Source organism: Dermacentor variabilis, chromosome 3 (genome assembly GCF_050947875.1).
Source record: "Dermacentor variabilis isolate Ectoservices chromosome 3, ASM5094787v1, whole genome shotgun sequence".
NCBI classification, from domain to species: Eukaryota; Metazoa; Arthropoda; class Arachnida; order Ixodida; family Ixodidae; genus Dermacentor; species Dermacentor variabilis.
This window is the reverse complement of record NC_134570.1, coordinates 56,510,238-56,531,607: the sequence shown is the minus strand read 5'-3', so window position 1 is coordinate 56,531,607 and position 21,370 is coordinate 56,510,238. Positions and strand designations below refer to the sequence as shown.

Genomic DNA, 21,370 nt, shown 5'->3' with positions numbered 1-21,370 from the left:
CAACCCTTTTTATCACGGCACGTAGCTCTTCTCCTACACTTGCGATCGCAGCCATCTTGGTCTCGTTGGAAAGAGGAGCCTTTCTCCTTCAATTTCATGCCAAAAGTGACTGCTGGCTCGCCGGCGACGTTGAAATCTGAGGAGCAAGAAAAGTCCAAACGCGCAATCCCATTCGTCGACTAGCGCAAGTGACCGTAAACACGTGCTATGGTTGGCGCGCTGCACGAGGTTCCTGTCATCTGCTCCCCTTCGCAGGCGACGGGATGGTGCATCTCATAGTTTTGTGACAAGTGCGCAACAATGTCTAACCCACTGGAGGAGTTCGAAAGAAGAGGAGATCAGCTTATAAGTTTCAAAAGCGTTCAATTCTTTCGAAAAAACTTCAAGAATAGACCACCGCCAACTGCAAGTGATGCCAAAGCCCTGGATGATCCGTAAGTAGGCCTTAGCCAGCTCACCAACAAGTGAAAGTGTTCCGTAAAGCGGTCGAGTTCGGCATGACACTGCAATTTTGCTTCGTGTGGATTTGCTGCAGATGAATGCAGGAGAATGCAGATTTGCGGGAGATGAATGTCCCCCTCCCCCCAAATACTTGCTTCAATGCCAGCAACAAGCGGAAGTTGGATTTCCCCACTTGCACCAACAACGTTGTGGCCACACCAGTCAACAACAAGGCAGGTTTCGCTATCATCAGTTTGAACTCCGCAAACGCACCACTGTTGTTTGCCAAGTGCAAGGTGTGTGGCGGTAGCATCACAGTAGGCAAAAACGAACAAGAATATGGCCTCGCCAAAAACATCGTTGTCATGTGCGTGTGGTGCGGTGATGTCATGTCGGCGTGAAGCTTGCCCCGCGTGAACGGCAACCAGCAGAAGAGCAACCTGTTCATTGTGAACATTCTTGCCGTGCACGCAATACAAGCTACCGGGAATCGGCGAACGTCGCTAAACGATGTTTTGCCATATTTGGGTGGCCGTAGTCGGAGCGACTACATTCCTGGTAGCTTTTAGCCAATTTCACTGCAAAATATTGCAAATTTTCTTTTGCACTTTTGATTAAAAGTGAATGTATTTCTTTTTTCTCATTTTCTCAAAACACCGATTTTTTACTTCTTGATGATTTGTGGCAGTGATATCTCTACCTTCAAGGCAGGTAGAGCCATAATTTTTGTTGTGGCTCTTAACTGAGTGTGCCAAGCACACAATAGTAGGAACAGATATTGAAATTTATGCTTGAAAAATTTTCAGTTATGCTTCAAATTACACAGTAGGCTACTGACGTTTGGAACAGTGAAAATAATTGCTATAGAGTTACTAATATTTGTTATATAAAAAAAGTATTCCTACCATTGTTTTCCTTATGTTTTCTAGCACCTAGGCACCTAGCACCAATATGAATTTTTGTAGCGCGGTTATTTTTCTATTGTTTCTGCAAATGATGAACAATGAATTTCATTTACCTTCATAACTAAATGGCCTACTGGAAGAAAAATTACATATTTGAAATCAGCACAAGAATCTTAATGGGACTAGAAAGTTTCATCAATAAAGTTGAAGCAAATGAACATAATTTCAACCACAGCGTCCCCCCTCTTAAGTCAAATTGTTAGTGTTTCAATAACTATTTTGTTCTGGTTATTTTGTGCCCCTGAAACAGACAGCCAGCAGCAGGATGACTGCAACTACTAAAAAGCCATGCTAAACTATAATTGAAAAAAAGGCAAGGGTGAGCGGTGTGCTGAGTGGATGAAAAAATCTGCAGTGTACTTGCATTTCTGTGGGTCACGGGTATATCAGTTCTTGCCCTCAATGTTAACCCCGCCCAGTGAGTTTTCAATCAGGAGGTGACTCTCCTATATAAGTTACAGCTGTGATAACTCCAGGGATAACGCCATCAATCTCACTGGCAACTAGATCATGCTGTGGGCTCAACTACATGTGTTCTCTATATTTGATGAAAGGATGCTAAAGACAAATTTGATTAACAATGTAACCCAAGATGTTGCACAGGGATTCACTGCCAATGCTGCTGAGCGAACTTTTTCCGTCGTAGACTGAGCCATGATGGTTTTGCTCTCTGGGATCTCCTATGGGATGGGTTCGGCCAGTTGCCTACACAAATGGCCACACATCGATGTCAGAACTGTGCAGCTTAATAATGTCTCCTATTAAACAGTTAAACGAGACTGGAATCACTGTCAAACTACTCATACGTGACCAGCGAGCCTCTAATGTGAGCTTAGCTAGGCAGCTTGAGTTCTATCCCAAGTTCTATCTGTGGCACAGCCATTTCTCACCGTTGACGGATGTTGCATCCTTTTAATTATTTATATGGTGTACACGTGAAAACAAAGCAGAACAACCTACAGTCCACAGATTGCATATTGGAATAAGGTTATGGACTGGTCGCATATCACTACAACACATGAGCTTAGCCTTAGACTGGCACTGAAACTAATAAAAAGACATCTACCAATTCCATTCAACAACACGAAAGTGAAACGTGCAACCAAAGGGTTTAGTGCGTGTTTCAGTCACCACTAGGGCTCTTGTGTATGTTAGGGCACGTCGCTCTTCTTAGCAAATTTTTGTGACAGTATGGATGAATTCATTGATGCTTTCAACAGCACCATTGCAGAATAGAAAAAATAGAAAAATGAACTCACATGCGCTATGCAACTGGTAAAAGACCAACTGCTACCAATTTCCGAGATGCCAGACTTCCTTGAGGCCACTGTTTACAGGCAAGTGGCTACTGAAACATTTCATGACACAATTGTTCATGGCATCAGTATAATAGCAACAATTTTTCATAGCATACAAAGCTGTAGAAAGTCACATGTGCATCGTATCATTAGATTAGACCAACATCATTGTTGTCATTCTCATGCTTGACGAGCCAGCCCCCTCCAGTAAAAAGCTGGATCTGCCTTTGGTTGTACTGCTGGTGCGTGTACGAACTTAACTGCACACTGTAGCTGTACGAAACACGAGCGCTGCACATAGACCTTGAGGCCACCATCATCACAGCAATTAGAAAAACTGCATCAGGCATAGATGTGGGAACTTCAAAATCAATGAATATTCACTTCATTCACCACAAGATCTGTCGCACCATAGCTTCTTGACATTACCTTAGCTTATGAATTTAATCTGTTGCATACTTGCCAACCAATGGACCTCGAAGTTTTGGAGATTCACTGAGCGGAAATGTGTGTGTGTTTGGGGGGCAGGGGGGAAGGTAGAGAATGATGACAACAACAAAAAAGTCGCATTTTTTCCTGGGCCACAGTAACATCAGGTACAGCTCTGAATGGCTGCCAGTACAGTTATTAGAGTCTCGGCACTGGTACTGCGAGTGGAGACAATGTGTGCATGTACAGTAAAGGAACACTGACCATGTTCTGCGACACTGAAGCCTTTCCACTCTCGATATGCTTCACTGCAATATCTTGCTCATGCGTCTTTGCATAATGCTGCTGTACTGCGGCAAAGCGTACTTAAAAAAAAAATGGCCATAATGGAACGCATATTAGCCCCTTGCCCCATGCACACCCCTCAATGCATTCCTCGATATGAAGTCAACCGAGTTAGACTTGTTAAGGCCTACACTGCATACACACAAATGGCTTGTACTATTTAAATGTGATGTCGGCCAGCTGCCTAGCACATGATGTCGGCAGCTGCCAGGCGCAACTCTACTGGCCTATCCTTTCAAGTACCACAGTGTGACGTCATCGCTTGACGCCGCTATAAAAGCAGACCGGCATGATTTCGTCTTCTGTGGGCACGGTGGATCCATTGCCGCCATGTCGCTAAACCGAACGCTTCTCTGCTTACTGCAGGTTAGTCCCAATTCTAGTTCAATACGTAGTGATTGTCGAGGCTTAGTGGTTCTGCCATGCCCACGGCGTTGTTTTGTAATAGCGTATGACTGCTTTGTCGTTTGCAAACTACTAATTTGCGGCGATGTCGAGGAAAACCCAGGACCTACCCAGAAGGAACTGTACGAGCAACTACTTCAAGGTCAGACAGAAATTTGCAAGGAACTATTAGAAATAAGAAATGATTTTGCTAAACTGAAAGAACAGATGCACGACTTTAGGTGTACTGTTGAAAATATGGTGTCTGAGCGCTTAGTGCAGCATGAAAATACTGATCATTTGCAAGCCACATTGAAATCGTTTGAACACGTGATGTCTTTTCAAACTAAAAAGCTAACAGACCTCGAAGACCATAGCAGGCGCTCTAATTTAGTTATTCCTGGTATACCTGAGACCTCCACAGATTCAGAAGAGGAACTAAAGATCAAGGTTGTGAAAGGTATTTTTCACGACAAACTTGAGGTTAAATGCGAATCTGTTGGGCGTATTCATCGACTTGGTAAGCAGGTGGGAAAGCGGCCTGTAATAGTACACCTGCAAGACTTTAAGGAAAAGAAACAAATACTGAAAAACGCAAGCAAACTGAAGGGCTCAAATATCTTTATTAAGAATGATTATTCTAAAACAACGTTAAGAAAGCGCAGTCTGCTCTGGAAGAGCGCAAAGGCCGAGATAGAACAAGGCAAAAGAATCAACCTGATACACGACAAACTAAAGATCGATAAGGATATGTATTTTTGGGATGAAGTGCAAAACAGGCGGGTGAAAATGACAAGCTACAAAAGCACCACCCCTCAACCGCCAAAACCTTGACGTAATCTGCATGCGCACGACAAGCAACTTCGTCTCTTAAATTTGAATGCCCGTAGTATTAGGAATAAAACGGGGCCCCTTGAAGTTTTGCTGCTGCAGTACGATCCTCACATTACCGTAATAACTGAGACGTTGTTACATGAAGAAGTGAATGACGACGACATTTTCCCGCCTTCGTATGCGATTTTTTGTAAGGACAGGCAATCAAGGGGAGGTGGTGTGGCCATTCTGATCCAACAAAAATTTGACGCTGTCTTGCTGGAGGACGTACCGGAACTTGAATGCATCTGCATTAAAGTAACCTTGTGGGGCCACTCATTAATCCTTTATGCATTATATAGACCGCCTGACTCACCTCTTGAATACTTACTAAAATTAAAGGTACATATGTCTAAATACCAGTACAACAATGTTCTTTTGATTGGCAATTTTAATCTGCCTGGAATAGACTGGGAACGTTTTGATACCTTTTCAACCAATACCAATCATGCATATACTGAGTTTGACATAATGCTCGCACATAACTTGATACAATTAGTTCATGAATCAACGCATTATCAAGGTGCCTCTAAATCTGTTTTAGATTTGGTGTTTATTCCTCGTGATTTCGGTACATCCACCGTTGTAATTGATCAAGGGCTGTCTGATCACTGCCTTGTCTCAGTTTCTATTCCCCTGGTGCCGCTTTCGCAGACTGCAAACCTGTCCTTTCATTATGTGAAAGACTATACACGTGCCCGTGATGCACGCATTATCGACCACCTAGAAACTTGTCTAACAGATTTTGTTAATACTGATGTTTGCAGTTTGTGGGACCAATTTAAACGCATATGCTTCTACTGCATTGAAAACTTTATACCGTTTAAACGTAAGAAGGTGCATAAACATACACCATGGATGACGAGAAGCATCATTCACCTTAAGCGTAAAGTAAAAAGATTAAAGAAAAAGCATGCTGATCCCCAACTTATATCAGACACTCTAAATAATCTTGCACGTGCGGTGCTTACTTCGAAAGACTGCTACTTCAATACGTCACTCCCAAGCTTCATAAAAAATGATCCAAAGAAGTTTTGGAACTATATCAGCGAAAAAAAGAAACCCATATCACAGGTTCTTGTCGATGGTTCATTGGTATCTGATCAGACCGCCATTGCTCAACACTTCAATGACTATTTCCATAGTGTATTTTCTGCCAATACTGATTCTCTACCCACCAGAAACATGGACCATGCTGTAAATGTAAACTTCATTTCTTATCCTGGCGTCCTTGCTATGTTGCTTGACTCTAAACTTCTTGTGGTCCCGACAATATACCGAACATATTTCTTCGTCGCTTTGCCGAGTCTGTTGCTAAATACTTAGTTATTGTTTTTCGTGTCTCTCTGCTATCAGCAGAATTGCCAGATGACTGGAAGTAAGCCCGAGTTGTGCCTATATTCAAGAAAGGCGACCGTCTATTAGTACAAAATTATCGCCCGATCTCCTTAATATCTTCGTGTTGTAAACTTATCGAACACATAATAGCTCACAAATTACACGAATTCTTAGAAGGAAACTCAGTTTTATCAAATCATCAACATGGATTTCGAAAAGGATTTTCTACCACAACACAATTGGTTACTATAGTTCACACCTTTGCAGCTTGTCTAGACACGAACAGTCAAATTGATGTAATATTCCTAGATTACAGCAAAGCATTCGATACAGTCCCACACGATAAACTAATTACTAAGCTTCGAATGATTGGCATACCAGAATTATTCATTACCTGGATTTCAGCCTATCTGTACAACCGTAACCAATACGTTCAGGTGGGAGAGCAAGTCTGGCTGCCTTCCGGTAACATCTGGCGTTCCGCAGGGGAGCGTACTTGGCCCTCTACTTTTTTTACTATATATTAATGATATTGTCAATGTCATTAACACTCCAGTTCAGATTCGTCTATTTGCTGATGACTGTGTTTTGTTTAGAGAAGTTACCTGCATTACTGACCAATATGATCTTAACTCTAACTTAGACAATGTGTTGAAATGGTGTGAGCAATGGGGAATGCTCCTTAATGCATCTAAGTGTGTCTATCTCCCCATAACACGCAAAAAAGTCCCCTTAGACTACACTTACAATTTAGCTGCATCACCTTTGCTGAAAGTAACATGCTATAAATATTTAAGCTTAACATTAACGAGTGACTTATCATGGAACTTGCACATAAATAGCATCTGCTCTGCCGCTTTCCGGAAACTATGCCTTCTGCGCCACAAACTCAAGTCTGCTCCATCTAGTGTTAAACTACTCTCTTACATTTCCTTAATTAGGCCAAAACTTGAGTATGCCTCCATAGTTTGGGACCCTCACACAAAAATTAACATTAAGAACCTAGAAAGAATTCAAAGAAAAGCAGTACAATTTATTTACAGTAAATTTAAGGCTACTGACTCCCCCACTGCATTACTAACCGATAACGGCATTGAACTACTACAAATTCGAAGAAAGAAAAGTCAGCTAGAGTTTCTTTCAAACAATCAATCATAGGATTGCCTTAGACACCGCTAAATACGTATCCCCCTTAACAAGCAGACCCACTCGGCACCGCTACCCTCATTCTCTAACACCTATTTTCGCAAGGACTGACACTTTTCGGTACTCTTTTTTTCCACAAACAATAGATGACTGGAATAAACTAACTGAAGCATACCCCCAGCGCCCGTGAGCTGTACATAATTTGTGTAAATCTTGTTATTTCGTGTACTATTATAGCTGTATTGTAATCAAGTTAAAATTTTTCTTAATCGTCTACCTTACGACCAAACAATTTGTGTGAAAACTCACTTGTTTCATCTTATTCTTCTGTGTATATCATCTTTGTTTTTTGCTCACCCTGCTTGGACTTCTTGTCCGCAGTATTGTATAAATAAATAAATATGATTGCAATTACGTTGTGGCTGTGCTGCGTGACACATTTTCCATTTTTTTGCAGTGAGTTTGGGGACAACTTTTCGAAAGATTCATGCCTGTGCCGATACAATCGGGAGGAGTGGTCGGAATTCGGGAGTCTCCCTGCAGTAATTTTAATATTAAAGTTTACCCAATCCAATCTCTCAGCCAAATTGGGAGAGTTGGCCGGTATGCTTGTGCTTATGTTATTGAGTTTGAGTTTTTGTGGTGGACACCTGTTGGATTTGTGTAGACTTGTCTCAAACCTAACAGCATTTTTTTAAGCTCTTTGAAAGGTGGATTGTATGATCAGTGAAGTGCACCAAAGTGATTGCAGTGATCACTTGTGGAAAAAAAGAAGAGATGACAACCTTTGTGCACCATACTACATCGTTGATCCTTACATCACCGATCCCAATGTGGACAGGGTAAGGCAAGGAATGGGCAAAATGACAAAGCAAGACGCTTCGGCAACCATTCAAAGGAAGTACTCTGTCTTAGCACAGATCCACGTGAAAAAGCAAACCCCACAACTACTTTTACCAGCTGTTGGACAAACTTAAGCCCAAGAAGCAATGCAACAATTGTACCATTATAGTCGCCCATTAACTATACACGAGTCATTGTACGTTCCGTCACAGTCGGTAGTACTCCCACCAGTTCAGCAATACATTACAGCATTCGAAATCAATAGCACTGCTTCTCACTACCGAAGTGCTAACGACGATCATCAACAGTCCGAGGCACATATTGCGCGAGTGCGCTAACCTGATAACGGTCACATTTCAGCGTGACTGTCTGCTTTAGATGCTGCAACAGATGCAGTTTACAAAACTGCAATATATGTTTTTGGTGCACTCTTGGTGCAATTTGACGGACTTGCTGCAGATGTCCCACCACTGCCTCGTCAATGTGCACGACATAGTTTCCAGTCCCCTGTCTTTCGTAGCTGAGAGTTTCACAGAGAACCAGAAATTTTGCGCAAGCGCAGTAACATAGTAATTAGTCGCATGTCACAGAAGCAATCCCAGGCAAAAAAAAAAGTCTGCCTCACATAGGCAGATGTACTCCAAACAGCATGACATGCACAAAGGTAAAGCTGAAAGGTTCTTCATAAACCTGGAAAAACAAGCCTCTACACAGTACACTGTAAATCGATATTATAGCTCTGCATTACACTGTGAAGGATCAAGGTCCTCTATCACAAAAGCACGGTCACACACTCAAGTTACCTTTTTTTTTATGCGTTTGCTATTTAGCATCAAAAATATTACTGCACGTAATTGTGAAGCTCAGTTTCCTAGATATTGTAAAAATACCCACACAGCACAGGTGACATCGACAGATGGCTTGTCACCCAGGGTACGTCCACAGGAGATGGTGCCGGTCTGCCTTTCGCACTAAAGCCTAATAAAGCCTTGGAAAGCGCTCACCTTAAGTCGTCTTCAGCCATACCCATGAGGAAGGTTTCTGGGAGGCTGCAATAAGACTTGCCCTCCTTGCCTGAAAATAAGAAAAAAAGAAAGAATGGAATAAATTTCTTTTCAGTAAATGTCCAAAACGGGGGCTAAGAAGATGATCTAGCTACATGGGAATGGCTACACGGAATACCTCCATGGAATGGAAAAGTAATTTTCCTTCGCAACCACAGTACAGATTTTGATGAGGTCTGTTGCATCTAAAAATTAAAAACCAGTGACTGTAGGAAGCAGCTTTTATATTTAGGTAATTTTTTAGTGAGAATTGCTGAAAATTGCAAATGAGAAAACATTAAGTGCAAAGTTCTATCTCTTTAACTTAGTAATAAATAATAATATCGCATTTCAGTAAGCTTCACTTATTACAACATCTAAAGCACACAAAATTGATATGTTATACACCACTCTGAAATATGCCACTAATTTGTCGGTAGGACTTTTGCAAAAGTCTAAACTCCATCTCTGGCTTGTGCAAGCCAGCATGGCACTTCTTAAATGTGTCACTGACTGGCTCAAATCACATTAATAAGACATAGAGAACAAGCACTGGGAAGGCCAGCACTTTGCTTTAGCCCGATATGGCCAGCCAAGCTCTGTCTATGGCCATGCCCATTACGAGGAGCTTGTGTGCTCCATCTTAGTACGCATGGTGTCTAGTCAGGCCTGGAGTTTGACACATGTGCCTCAAGTGGAGCAGTGAATTTTCTAATGTGAAACCACAGCATGTCCTACTGAAAGCTATTTCCTCCACCCCACGTGTTACGACATTGCTGTTAGCATGCGATGTTTCAGCCCTGGTTGCCCATATCAGTGTCAATACTGGCACTTTTCATCGCGATCAAGCTCAACGAGGATTGCAATTCTGAACGCAATTGGCTCCTTTGTATAAGCTCGCAGAAGGGAGTCAATGGGGCTCGTAGACTTCAAACATCTTCGTTTGAACATTCTTTCAAAGCGTGCGCGTGGCAGGGGTATTAGTCATTGTCTGCTAGCATTATGCGACACATTCGTCATCTTGTGGCTTAATCTATGGTTCATATTACTTGCCGGCTCCTGTTTCCGGTGCCAGCTAAAAGACAATCGGAATATAGCTAGGACTAACCAATTCACCGCAAGTGACCAAGTGAATGGGTTAGTTGAGTTTGTTGATCGAGTAGGGGGGGGGGGGGTGACACAATCAATTTTGCAGGTGTGGAAGTTGCTGGCATGCGTTGGGAAAGTGGAGGCAACAGTTGCATTGATAGAGCATACGAAACCTCTCGTAGTGTAATCAGCAGCTTCTGTGCTCCCTACATGGAGGATGGGCGTTCTTCACAGATTTCCTATGCACATTTTGAAACACGCACACCCCCTAGTTCAAGTCTGGTGGAGCCCACAAAGGGGGCGCACAATTGAAAACATACATAACAAGCAAGTAAAAAAAACATGTGCTGTTAAAGAACATAGCTACGCATCAAAGTTGTTTAAAGTGATAATATGTGAGCAAGTGAAAATTTTACGTAGCCGTTGCCCAAGGCAGCCTAATGAATTCATGCAAACTCACAGGCATGAGGTCGCAGCCCCATGATGCGTGAGCACTACTAATGAAACCAGGGGTCGCATGACACTACATGGTCTCCCCCTGGGAGAATTATTACTTCCTTATACAAATTTCCTGTAGACATAGCTATTTGTGCCACTAGATCTAGCTCAGGATATCGTGCCACTAGATCTAGCTCAGGATATCAACGGTCCCAAAGAACTATACAGTGCAAAATGCACACTTTCCTTATAGTGTACAGCATGTCATCATATCATCAGCCTGGTTGCGCCCACTGCAGGGCAAAGGCCTCTCGCATACTTCTCCAACTACCCCGGCCATGTGCTAATTGTGGCCATCTTCTCCCTGCAAACTTCTTAATCTCATCCATCGACCTAACTTTCTGCCGCCCCCTGCTACAGCATGTACAGCATGTAACAGGGAGTTACTTCTGTAGGAGTAATAGACGATTATGTAGTTCAGTTGTACACAGTAAGCATACATAGTACACTTCCCACTATTAAGCAATAACTTCTCAAGACATTTCAAACATGTATTAACACAAATATGCGCTGCAATCTTTCAAGCATGAAGGGTAATGTACAATATTAATAATGCTGCAGACAAGCTGAGAGTCACTTTAACTATTTCACTGTTCACTAGTAATGCACAGCATCAGGCGGTGCAGAGCTTGCATTTTTCACACAGAACTTCGTAACATTATGCAAAATGAATGAACCATGTACAGGCGTGGCCACCGCGAGCGGAATCACTGAGCCTGTGGCATTGCTCCCTGAAATGTCCCACCACCAGCGCCTCATGAAGTCTTGCGCCGCAGACGCAATCAAAGCAACTGGCAAAAAGCTTGGCTAGTCATCTGTTATGGTGAGTCGTCTGCCGACAACACGAAGCACCAGTGCTAGCACTCCACAGAGCACTTCAACGGACTTCCGTGTTCCTGCTAACAGTGGCCGCACCTATACCTAAGAACGATACAAGTGTAACAATAAAACATGAATGATACAAAACTGTAAGAAAATGTTCTGCAAACTCATCAGCATGCCAAGAATACAACAGGTAATGAAATGCCAGTGCCATCTCATATATTGAAGGAAAACAGAAATGTAAGAATCAAACTGTAAGTCGGCAATTAAATATTCACACTGCACACAACACACATGGTCCTTTACAGCTGCACTGCGAGGCCTCAAAGCAGTAGAATCCCAGAGGACAATGCAGGCTGCATCAGTCTATGTCACAGTCTTGAGGTCAGGCCGAAGGCTTTTGCATCTTCTGTGGTCGACTTGCCTCCACATCGGCAGTATAGCCGAGAGTTGCAACCACTACTAGCAGAGTGTGATATCCTACATCCATCATTTCCCTGCTCCGTGTTGAAAGATTGTGTAGCCTGGTAAGTAACCTCTATTTGGTACCAGCTCGTAGCCATCTGTCGCAGGATGAAATCTCGAATTTGGAATCTACATTTGCTTTAATGCATTCCTTTTATTTCCATCACTTAGCAAAAATGTAGGACTAACCTTTTGCCTGTTAGCAGCTTACTGTATTTGAATGATTGCCTCTTATGAAGCTGTACTTTCACTGTATCGCCTGCTTTGATCTGAGTCGGGTTGGCCCCTCTATGCTCATCCACATACAGCTTAACCTGCTGCATCTTCTGATTTAGCTTTTGTCAGACTTCTGTAGGAGAAGTATTCTGCAAAGAAGATAACTTAGGCTTACTGATGTCTAACTTTGATCGCGGTTGTCGGCCGTGAAGTAAGATGGCTAGCGAAGTACCAGTTGTAGCATGGGGCATAATCCTGTAAGAGCCCAAAGACTCGGTAGAGCTTCTATTAGCGGCGAGAAATTGGAGTGGCGCCCTCCTGCAAGCGATGTCACGGCCAGGACGCTGCTCGTTCTGGCTCACTTGGCTGCTGTGCACACTCGTTTCCTTTGTGCATGCTTGGGGTATTGGTGGCTCGAGCCGTACTTACTAAAGGATAAGGATATGTCGGCTTCTTTCTGCTGCGCATGCCTGAACTGCAGTCGAGAAAATTTGCCGCTTGGCTATCGCAAGCTATGTAACATTGAAGGGATCTACTGGTTATCCATCGTATATATGCGCTCTGCCTGTCCATAAGTTTTTCATAAAAAAAGAATGTCTGCAAATTCAACATGCAAAATTGTATATGATACTACACTTTACCTTTCCCTTAGTACTTTGCTATGAAAGAGATTGCATTTTACATGCAAGAAAAATACTGTTATTTGGTGTCAACATCATAAATCCATGTTAGAAGGACACTGCCCAGTGAAGCTTTCATCATGATCATGATCAGCAAGCAAATGGAAACATTGCAGAAGGCACCCGGACACCACCCGAAGCACTGCAAACGACATGCGCAAGACCGTGTCCCGACGTCACGCATTGGGAAAAGGCACAGCTAAAAAATTGCAGCCCAGGCCATTTAGAAAGCTAGACATCTAGGTGATGACATAAGTTTTGTTTGGAGCTGTACTCAATGGAGCGACAATGTCCATGCCCAACTACTGCCGTGGCCCTTTAGGCCACTGTACTGGCAGTAATGGAGTTGTGTGTTTCCTCCGCAATGAGACAGTGGTGGGGCAGAAGGTATTGAAAGTAAACAGCCGATAAAAAAAAAAACAGTGACACGATCTGTGCTTACCAATCGGAGAGGTTTGGCCCCGTGCTAACGCAGCCACTGGTCTGCACCATGCCGCTTTCTATGGTGCGAAAAAACGGTGCTTGAGGACTTAGTTTCATTTTTGAAAGTCCAAGCAACCCTTCTGGAGCAGTGTGGGCAGACATTTCTCATATTTTGCTGAAATGTAGCAGGATGTAGCAAAGTACACGTCTCGCCTCTTGGTCCAATCGGTGCAGTGGCAGCATCACTGGAAGTCTGGATGATACATCAGCTACACAGTTTTCTGAATCTTTGCAATGCTCTATGTGGAAGCTGTAATACAGCAGCTGAGCTGACCATCTGGACATGCAGAGAGGTCGCCTACCTGAGTCACCTGCAGCTGCTAATAAAGTGAATACTGCTTGGAGATGTGTTCAGAGTAAAACGCCCTCCCCACAGGTAGACAGAAATGCCATTTCTCACATGCGAGTAAGCACACTAGAGCTTCTCGCTCCCCAACTAAGTAATTTTCTTTCAGCAGCAGTTAGTGTTTTTGACGCAAATGCTATAGTTGCTGTAACAGCCATATGACTATTGCAGCATTTCACCCAACCCAACATCAGAGGTATCTGTCGTTACAATTACAGGCAGTGAAGGGTTCAACATTTTTTTTCACAGAGTTGCATGCAAGGCAAGCTTTCACTTGTTCAAAACTGCATTGCGCTTCTTCAAATTATGAGAAGTTTTGCTCTTGTCTGAAGATGTTTCTAAGCAGTTAGTCAAGATATGCATAGTGATGCAGAAATTTGGCGTAGTAGCCTGCAAGTCCAAGAAAGGACTGGAGAGCTTTAAAGTTTGTCAGAGGAGGAACATTCAGTATTGCTTTGACTTTGCTCTCCATAGGAGATATTCTGCTGAGATCTTATGCCCCCAAAACGTGTATTCCCTAACTGCAAACACACATTTCTGATTTAACTTCATTCCACTCTGCGATTTGCAGGCTAAGACTAAGTTTGCATCATGCTCAGACTTGTAACTTCCCCAGTTAAGTATATCATTCACATAACCGACTATATTGGTACATCCCTGTAAGATATGACACCAATTTTTAAAAACAGCTGACGCTGAAGCCAGACCAATGCAGACTCTTCTGGGTCTAAAGAAACCCTCATGCATGATGAAAGTATTCTCTACTAGATTCTTCTAAAGGAAGTTGATGATATGCGGACATTGTGTCCAGAGTAGAAAAATATAATGCACCATTTAACATGTGGAGCAGTTCTTCACGTAGGGCAGTAGATAACCGTTGATGATGGCCTTGTTTGGTTCCCGAAGGACGACACAGAGCTGGATGGTGCCATTCTTTTTGCAGGTCACCACAAGTGGTGATACGCATTCAGATACCGACACCCACTCAATGACACCGTCGTCCTTAAGTTGGTGTAGCTCGGTGATCAGCTGCCGAAGAGCCAGGGGTAGCTGCCGCAGCTTGGCGGACACCGGCACAATGCCCTGCCACCACTTGGTCCGGTGGATGCAATCCTTAATGAGCCCAAACTCGCCATCGAAGAGATGTCCATACACCAGAGGTACACCTGCAGGAAGTTGTGAAGATAAATGCATCTCCAGTCGACATGTTAAAGATGTTCCATTTAAAGTTCAAGTGGTTGGATAGCGTCGAGTCCCAATAGTAAAATACTGTGTGGAATGTGATGTTGGCTTGTTTTTCCTGGTGTCCAACATCCGTTTGAAAAAGGTATCTCGATGCGCCGTTTGGAGAAGTTCTGAAACTGAACTGAAGTTTTCATAAATTGATATTTCTGGTCAAAGAATTCGTTAAGTCCTCCTTCGTCCTGAGTGACATAGTACCTGCTGTATCCATTCGAAGCTGCATGTACATGTCGTGACCAACGACCACTGGAACGTCTAAGTTCCATGTGCTTGGAAGTATTCACGGAGAGAACCGATGCAGTTTGGATGGATTGTGCTGGCACAGGAGTAACTTTCTGAACTGGCGACGCGCCTTTTTCTCTTTCGGCAAACTGAAGCCAGGTGGTTCTGGATGTGGCAGAAGTTGCCAAATTAGAGTGGACTTGGCTTCAACCTTCCTTTTTTCAAGCAAAAAGAATAGATTGAAGTCATAACCAGGACTGATCTATGCAGATGACATTGTGCTTATGGCAGACAAGAAAGATTTGCAGGGATTGATATACATCTGTGATAACAAGGGAGATAGGTTGTTTATAGTTATGTAACAAAATATCGGCAGTCATGATCTTTAATGACAATCTGGGCATAGGATATGGGAAGTTAAGCTGGGGGTAGTGGATAAGTATAAATATCTTGGCGTGTGGATAAACAATGGGGCTGAGTGCTTACTGGAACATAAAAAATATGTAATGACTAAAAGTAGCAGGAATGCAGCTGTGATGAAAAAGAGGGCCCTGTGGAAATACAAGACATACGAAGTGGCGAGACGGATTCGGAAAGCGGTGATGATCCCTAGTCTAACCTTCGGCAATGCAGTCCTGTGCATAAGATCAGAGGTTCGAGCAATGTTGAAAATAAGCAACGAGGCGTAGGTAGGCTTGCTCTGCGAGCACATATGGGTATACACCAAATCAGGGGTTATAGGGTGACATGGGATGGACATTATTCGAGGGCAGGGAAGCTAGCAGCAAGATCGAATTTGAGGAGCAATTGAGAGAAATCGCGGGAAAGCGGTAGGCAAGGAAAGCTTTCAGTTACTCACACATGAGGAATGTTGATAAATAATGAAGGGAAAATCAGACATCCACCCATTCGTCCTGGTCCGGGACTTCAACTGCAAGGCTTTTCTTTCGGGGAACCTGTATGGGTTTCCTTTGTAGCATTTGCTACGAACGGGTGGATGTCTGATTTTCCCTTCGTTACTTACTTCTCTCCACCTTGCGGGTTTCTGCAGAACTATTAAGTCAAAATTAAGAACGTTGACACAAAATGGAGGAAGCAAACCAGAAAATTGGCAAGCAAATATTTGTACAACAGCTGGGAGGCAAACCAAGAAACATCAGTTAAGAAAAAGGTTAACAGAGAGGGATCTGTGGAAAACGGACGCAGACGAAATCAGCACTGGGAACATACAGAACTTTCAAGCAGGAAATTGCCAAAGAAAATATCTACGATAATTCTAGAGGAAGCTCTTTGTTGTTTGAAGCCAGGACGGGAGCATTGCAGACTAAGACATACCGAATCAAGTACCAAGGGATTGAAACATTATGCAGTGGGTGTGGAGAGGAAATGGTTAACACCAGATACTTTTCTGTAAAAGGCTTAAACCTATACAGTTCAAAGCAATGGGGCGGACTTTTTCAAGCATTGGGGAGTAGGGTCAGTGGAGGAAAAATAGACTAAGCGGGGGAAATAACCAAATGGAGGTTATCTAACTGGTGGCTAAAATCAAGGCAAGAGTTAAATTTCACCCTCTACTACGTACACAATATATTACTAGGCACGGCTAGGTGGCATGTGTCGCCGGCAGATTTAAAGGGTTCAGCCTTATCCACCCATACATCTGTTGCAAGTCTTGTTCCTGGCCGGCCAGTTTCTTTGAAGATGCTATGTATCCAAGACTATTACAACGACAACATAGGTCCCTTGGATTCGAAGAACTTTTAAGGATTTTCGTTTGTCACAATTCCCGGCCTATTGTCCCTGGTTCAAACGTCGTAATGCTGACGCCGCAGGCAGGTGCGTGAGCACGCGCAGCCATCTTGGGTACGGCCTCCCGGAGCCAGGAGGGTGAACACGGCCATCTTGACCCAGACGTCGCGCCTACGAACCGCCATCTTGCGCGGCTCCGACGTGAGAACGCTCTCGGTGCCACCGAACGCTTGGTTGGCTTTCTACGTTGCTTCTATTCGCAGCGAGGCTGTAGCTTGCTTCGGACATATGGATTGGCGACGCCGTTCATTATCTGATTGAGGATTCTATGGTCATTAGTGCCGAATTTTTTTGCGGGATATTTTCCATGAAACTCTCACCGGGCCACCGCTTTTGGCTAGTGAATATATAGGTATCGTTCCACCAAAACATTTGTCGCCGCAGAGAAAAAAACGATCCAAGAGTTTTCATAGGTACTCGTACTCACTTGCAGTCGCCGCCGTCACCGTAGTTAACACACTGGGCGTCTGAGTCGCACATATATATTGTCCACCGTTGTACATATAATGTCCACCGTTGAACACCGCAGTTGCTGCTTGCGCTTCAGCTTGCTCTTCTGCTGCAAAGTATTTTCTCTGGCCTTTCCTACCGAAGACGCTGGTGAGCGCCGACGCTCGGCGCCCGTCCTCCCAACCGCTCCCGCAGGCCGCTACCTAAGCCTAACCATATAACCTAAGCTTGGAACGGCTGCGGGCCGATACCATATAGAATAAATGCCGATACTCCGTTCCATGCATATCAACGTTGTGGAAGCTACGCAAGAAGTTCGGTCAAGAAAAGTTAGCACTCCGCGCGTTCCGTCCTCGCTTCGCTTCGCGACAACCAGCGTTCGCTCGTGCGAGCATGCACGTGTGCATGGGTTCTCGTGACGGGTTGCAAAGAAAACCCGAAAATATCAACAAAAATAAAATGATCTAAAACAACGCATTAGCAGCCGTATACGACAGCGTGTGTTTCTTTCCAAGGATTAAAAGTTGTTTCATTGGATTACAATAAAATACAGTTGCACACAATTGCGGCCAAAAATCATCGAACTATATCCCAGTGCGAAAGAAGCCACTGCAAGAAGTCTCTCTAGCCTCCACAGCGTTCACTGCTATGTATGGAACCGAGTATAGTGTACAAGAATAATGTAGGACGGGGTAAAACAATCTGTTTTTTGCTTTTCACGCCCGAGCGTACATCATCGCCGGTTGGCGGCATCACGACCTTCTTATAGAGTAGGTCGTGGGCGGCATAATGTGCGTAGCCGCGAGGGAAGCGCACGCCGGAGGAGGAAGGCGCCTGGAGGTGGTGAAGAGAATCGCGCTCTAGGGAAAGTACTAGAGTGTACCATTGTCTAGTACACTCAGGAGCGCGCTGTGATGATGATGGTGATCTGTGGGTTCACCGTTTTATTACAATAGCAACTATATATGGACACTTCACGCGCATTTCTGCCGTCGGCGTCGCCGTGTGGTTCCGTATAATGTCCAAGAGCGATAACACCGTCGCCGCGCGCCCTACGCTGTATGTGCGAGTGAAAGCGTGCGAGGGAAGTCGACAATCGTGACTAATTAAGTCTCGAAGTAGGTAAATGCAAGGTGCAGAAGACCAGGACTTGGGAAGAACTCAAACGACAAGACGGGCGCCCGTCTTGTCGTTTGTGTTCTTCTTCCTAAGTCCTGGTCTTCTGCGCCTTGCCTTTACTTACTTCAAGCATGAACCAACTAGCCCAAGCAAGAGTTTTACTTGAGCATAATTAAGTCTCGCCCGCGCTACAGGGACGAATTCGAAGAGGAAGCGTGCCGTCTTCTCTCGCGCTCGAGGCACCCACGGTTGCGAAGCGCCCGGAGGAAGGGAGGGACCAGTGGGGTGGGGGGGGGGGGGGTCTCTCCGGCTGCAACTGCGCAGGTAATACGCGGTGGCTGCGCGCGGTCGCTGGCCGTCTTGAGAGCGATCTGCATCGGCGGCAGAGTCTATAAGTATGTCGGCGGCTCGTAGCTTTGTGCGTGCTGTGTGTCCTCGACGCTCGCTTTGCGTTGAAGCAATAGACAGCACGAATGTCACTTCGCTCGCTGCTGCTGCCGCGTTTCCTCACGCCAGCGAGTTCATCGAGTGTGATGTGTTCATGTGTGTTGTGCGTGCTGGCACCATGCTTATTATTGCGATAGCAATTATATGGACACTCCAGGCGCATTTCTGTTGTCGGCGTCGCCGTGAGGTTCCGTACGAGTGCAAGCGTGCGAGGGTGAGCCGGCGAACGCGGTTCAATCTAGTGTGCGCTAGCGCTAACGTGGAACGCGTACCGGATGCGTGCCATCTCCTGTGGCGCGTTCTTCTCCGGCGGCTGCCATATGGGGCTGCTACGGTGCCTCGATGTACTCTCGCTGATCGCTCCGTACAGAGTGGAGACAACCACGGCGTTTACTACGGCGTTGGCACCGCAAATCGCGGACGCCGTAGTAGTCATCTTTGGCGGACGCCGTAGGGACGCGTTGCCGGCGCTCGTGTCTTAAAAGCGGTCTACGATGTGGTTAAAGTGCGCGCCCACGTGGGCCCCATCTTCAAAGCGATCTGCGACGTTTGCAGAGTGCACGTAGTGCAGATAGCTTCGTATGCGCTGTGCATTCGACGTTTCATACGTTTTGAAGCGACAGATGCACAGAGACCAATTGGCTCATGGCTGCTGCCGCGATTCCTACCTCCAAAATTTTCACTGACAGTTTCCACTGTCATCGAGCAATGCGTGTTCATGTTTACCTGTCCGCACGCGACACCGTGCTGGTTAATTTAGTTAAAACATGTTGACGGGCTAGTTGGTTTGAACCCATGATAGAATGTGCAAGCACGACTGAACAAGGACGTACAAAGAAGGAGACACACAAAGACAGCGCTGCCTCCATGTGTCTGTTTCTTTCTACGTCCTTGTTGAGTCACATGTACACATTCTATAATTGTTAATTTAGTTAGCAAGTGAATGTTTACAAATTTATATGGCCGATAAAACTACTATCTTTACTTCGTGCAGATATCTACTAATTTGCTATTGCAATCGGTGTTTTGCCTTTTGGGCAGAAGTGTGAATTTTTTTTAGTTAGTAAGCGAATGTTTACACATTCATACAGCCGATAATAGTACTATCCTTACTTTATGTGGTTGTGTGCTAATTTGCTATCGCAATCAATGCTTTGCCCTTCAGGCGAAGATGCATTTTTATCAGGCAGACACAACATTCGCCTCCTATCTGGGGAAAAAAAGATAACAATAAAACCACACATACTAGCACAGCAGTTTGTTTCGCCTTCTGGATTTACGTCACTTTCCACCACTGTTGTAGTCTGTCCTTTGTTACGGACTTGGCAGTTGTGCAGCGTCCGCTGTCCGTACTGAATCCAAGTGCCTGCTGTATGCAGGCTGGTGTCCTCTTGCGGGAATGGTGAAAGGTGCCTGCGGTGGAGGACCAGATGTTCGATCGTTTAGGCGTGTTGCCCACATCCTACATGCCGCCACTGTCCGTCTCGGGTGGGACCGAAGCATTGGCCGTATACGAGTGTTCTCAGCGCTCCTGCACGGGCTTCAAAGAGCACAGTGTTGCCACCATTGTTGTCATGCACGGACTGCATGGCAATTTCTCCCTTGCGGGGATGGTAAAGTGCAAGTGTTGTTCTTGCCTGCATGTTAGCTCTCCACAGCGGCCACGGCATCCGCTGCTGCATGGGTGTTCTCAAAACTTTAGACTTCAAACCCACCACGCATACAATCCGAATGACTTTTCTGTTCTCTGACAACACGAATCGCATTTTCCTCATTTAACCTCACATCGTCACCGCACTTGCACTCTTAAAAAAGTTTGCACCTTTGTGGGCGCATCTTGTCCCGCAACGATAATCGTCATCTACCTTGTCCGCTCTTCCTTTCTTTAACGCTAAGAGCCTACATCCAAGTCATGAACGGCATGTACATCATCAGCGTGACATAGCATTCTTGATAGGAAAGTATAGCGAGCGCAGTGTTTTCAAGAAAGGCAACGCAAGGCAGGTGACGATTGTGCTTGTGGGACAAATACTGTACTCCCCAAATGGTGCAACTTGCCCTCCCTCACCTAACCACGTGAGAGTGAGGGCAGATGAGAATGAGGAAGGCCCTCGTGAGGGCTCACCCTTACGAGGGTGCCCATGTCTGCTCACAGGTACTCGCATTCATACATCTGCTGGCTTACTGGCACTCACTCATGTTCATACTCACATCCACCTACACCCTTCATTACTCACACTTATATTCACAAATTCGAAATGAGTAAGAGTGAGTGTACTCACGAGTGAGTATGCTGACCTGCTGTGCACTTTTGCATTTATCCATCCAACCATCAATCTACGCAACCCGCGACCGAAAATCACCCCTCGGGCTTGGT

At 44.8% G+C, this 21,370-nt stretch overlaps 1 protein-coding gene across 9 annotated transcripts in view; it reads right to left on the bottom strand.

Annotated features, from left to right (window-relative positions):
- The window catches only part of LOC142575689 (uncharacterized), a 107,139-nt gene extending 89,105 nt beyond the window's left edge, over nucleotides 1-18,034 (bottom strand). For 3 of the 9 annotated variants that reach the window (XR_012826697.1, XR_012826701.1, XR_012826700.1), the window contains exons 1-3: nucleotides 17,405-18,017; nucleotides 14,536-14,870; nucleotides 9,067-9,136 (exon numbers count right to left, since the gene is read on the bottom strand). Coding sequence is in view for 4 of the 9 variants with exons in the window: in XM_075685241.1 (XP_075541356.1) it covers nucleotides 9,067-9,136; nucleotides 14,536-14,671 (206 nt within the window). In the remaining 5 variants the exon portion in view is untranslated. Of the gene's footprint in view, nucleotides 1-2,665; nucleotides 2,755-9,066; nucleotides 9,137-14,535; nucleotides 14,871-17,404 lie in introns of all 9 variants that reach the window. The other 6 variants (XR_012826698.1, XR_012826699.1, XM_075685241.1 and 3 more) reach the window with 6 other exon arrangements.
- Between the last annotated feature and the right edge of the window lie 3,336 nt (nucleotides 18,035-21,370).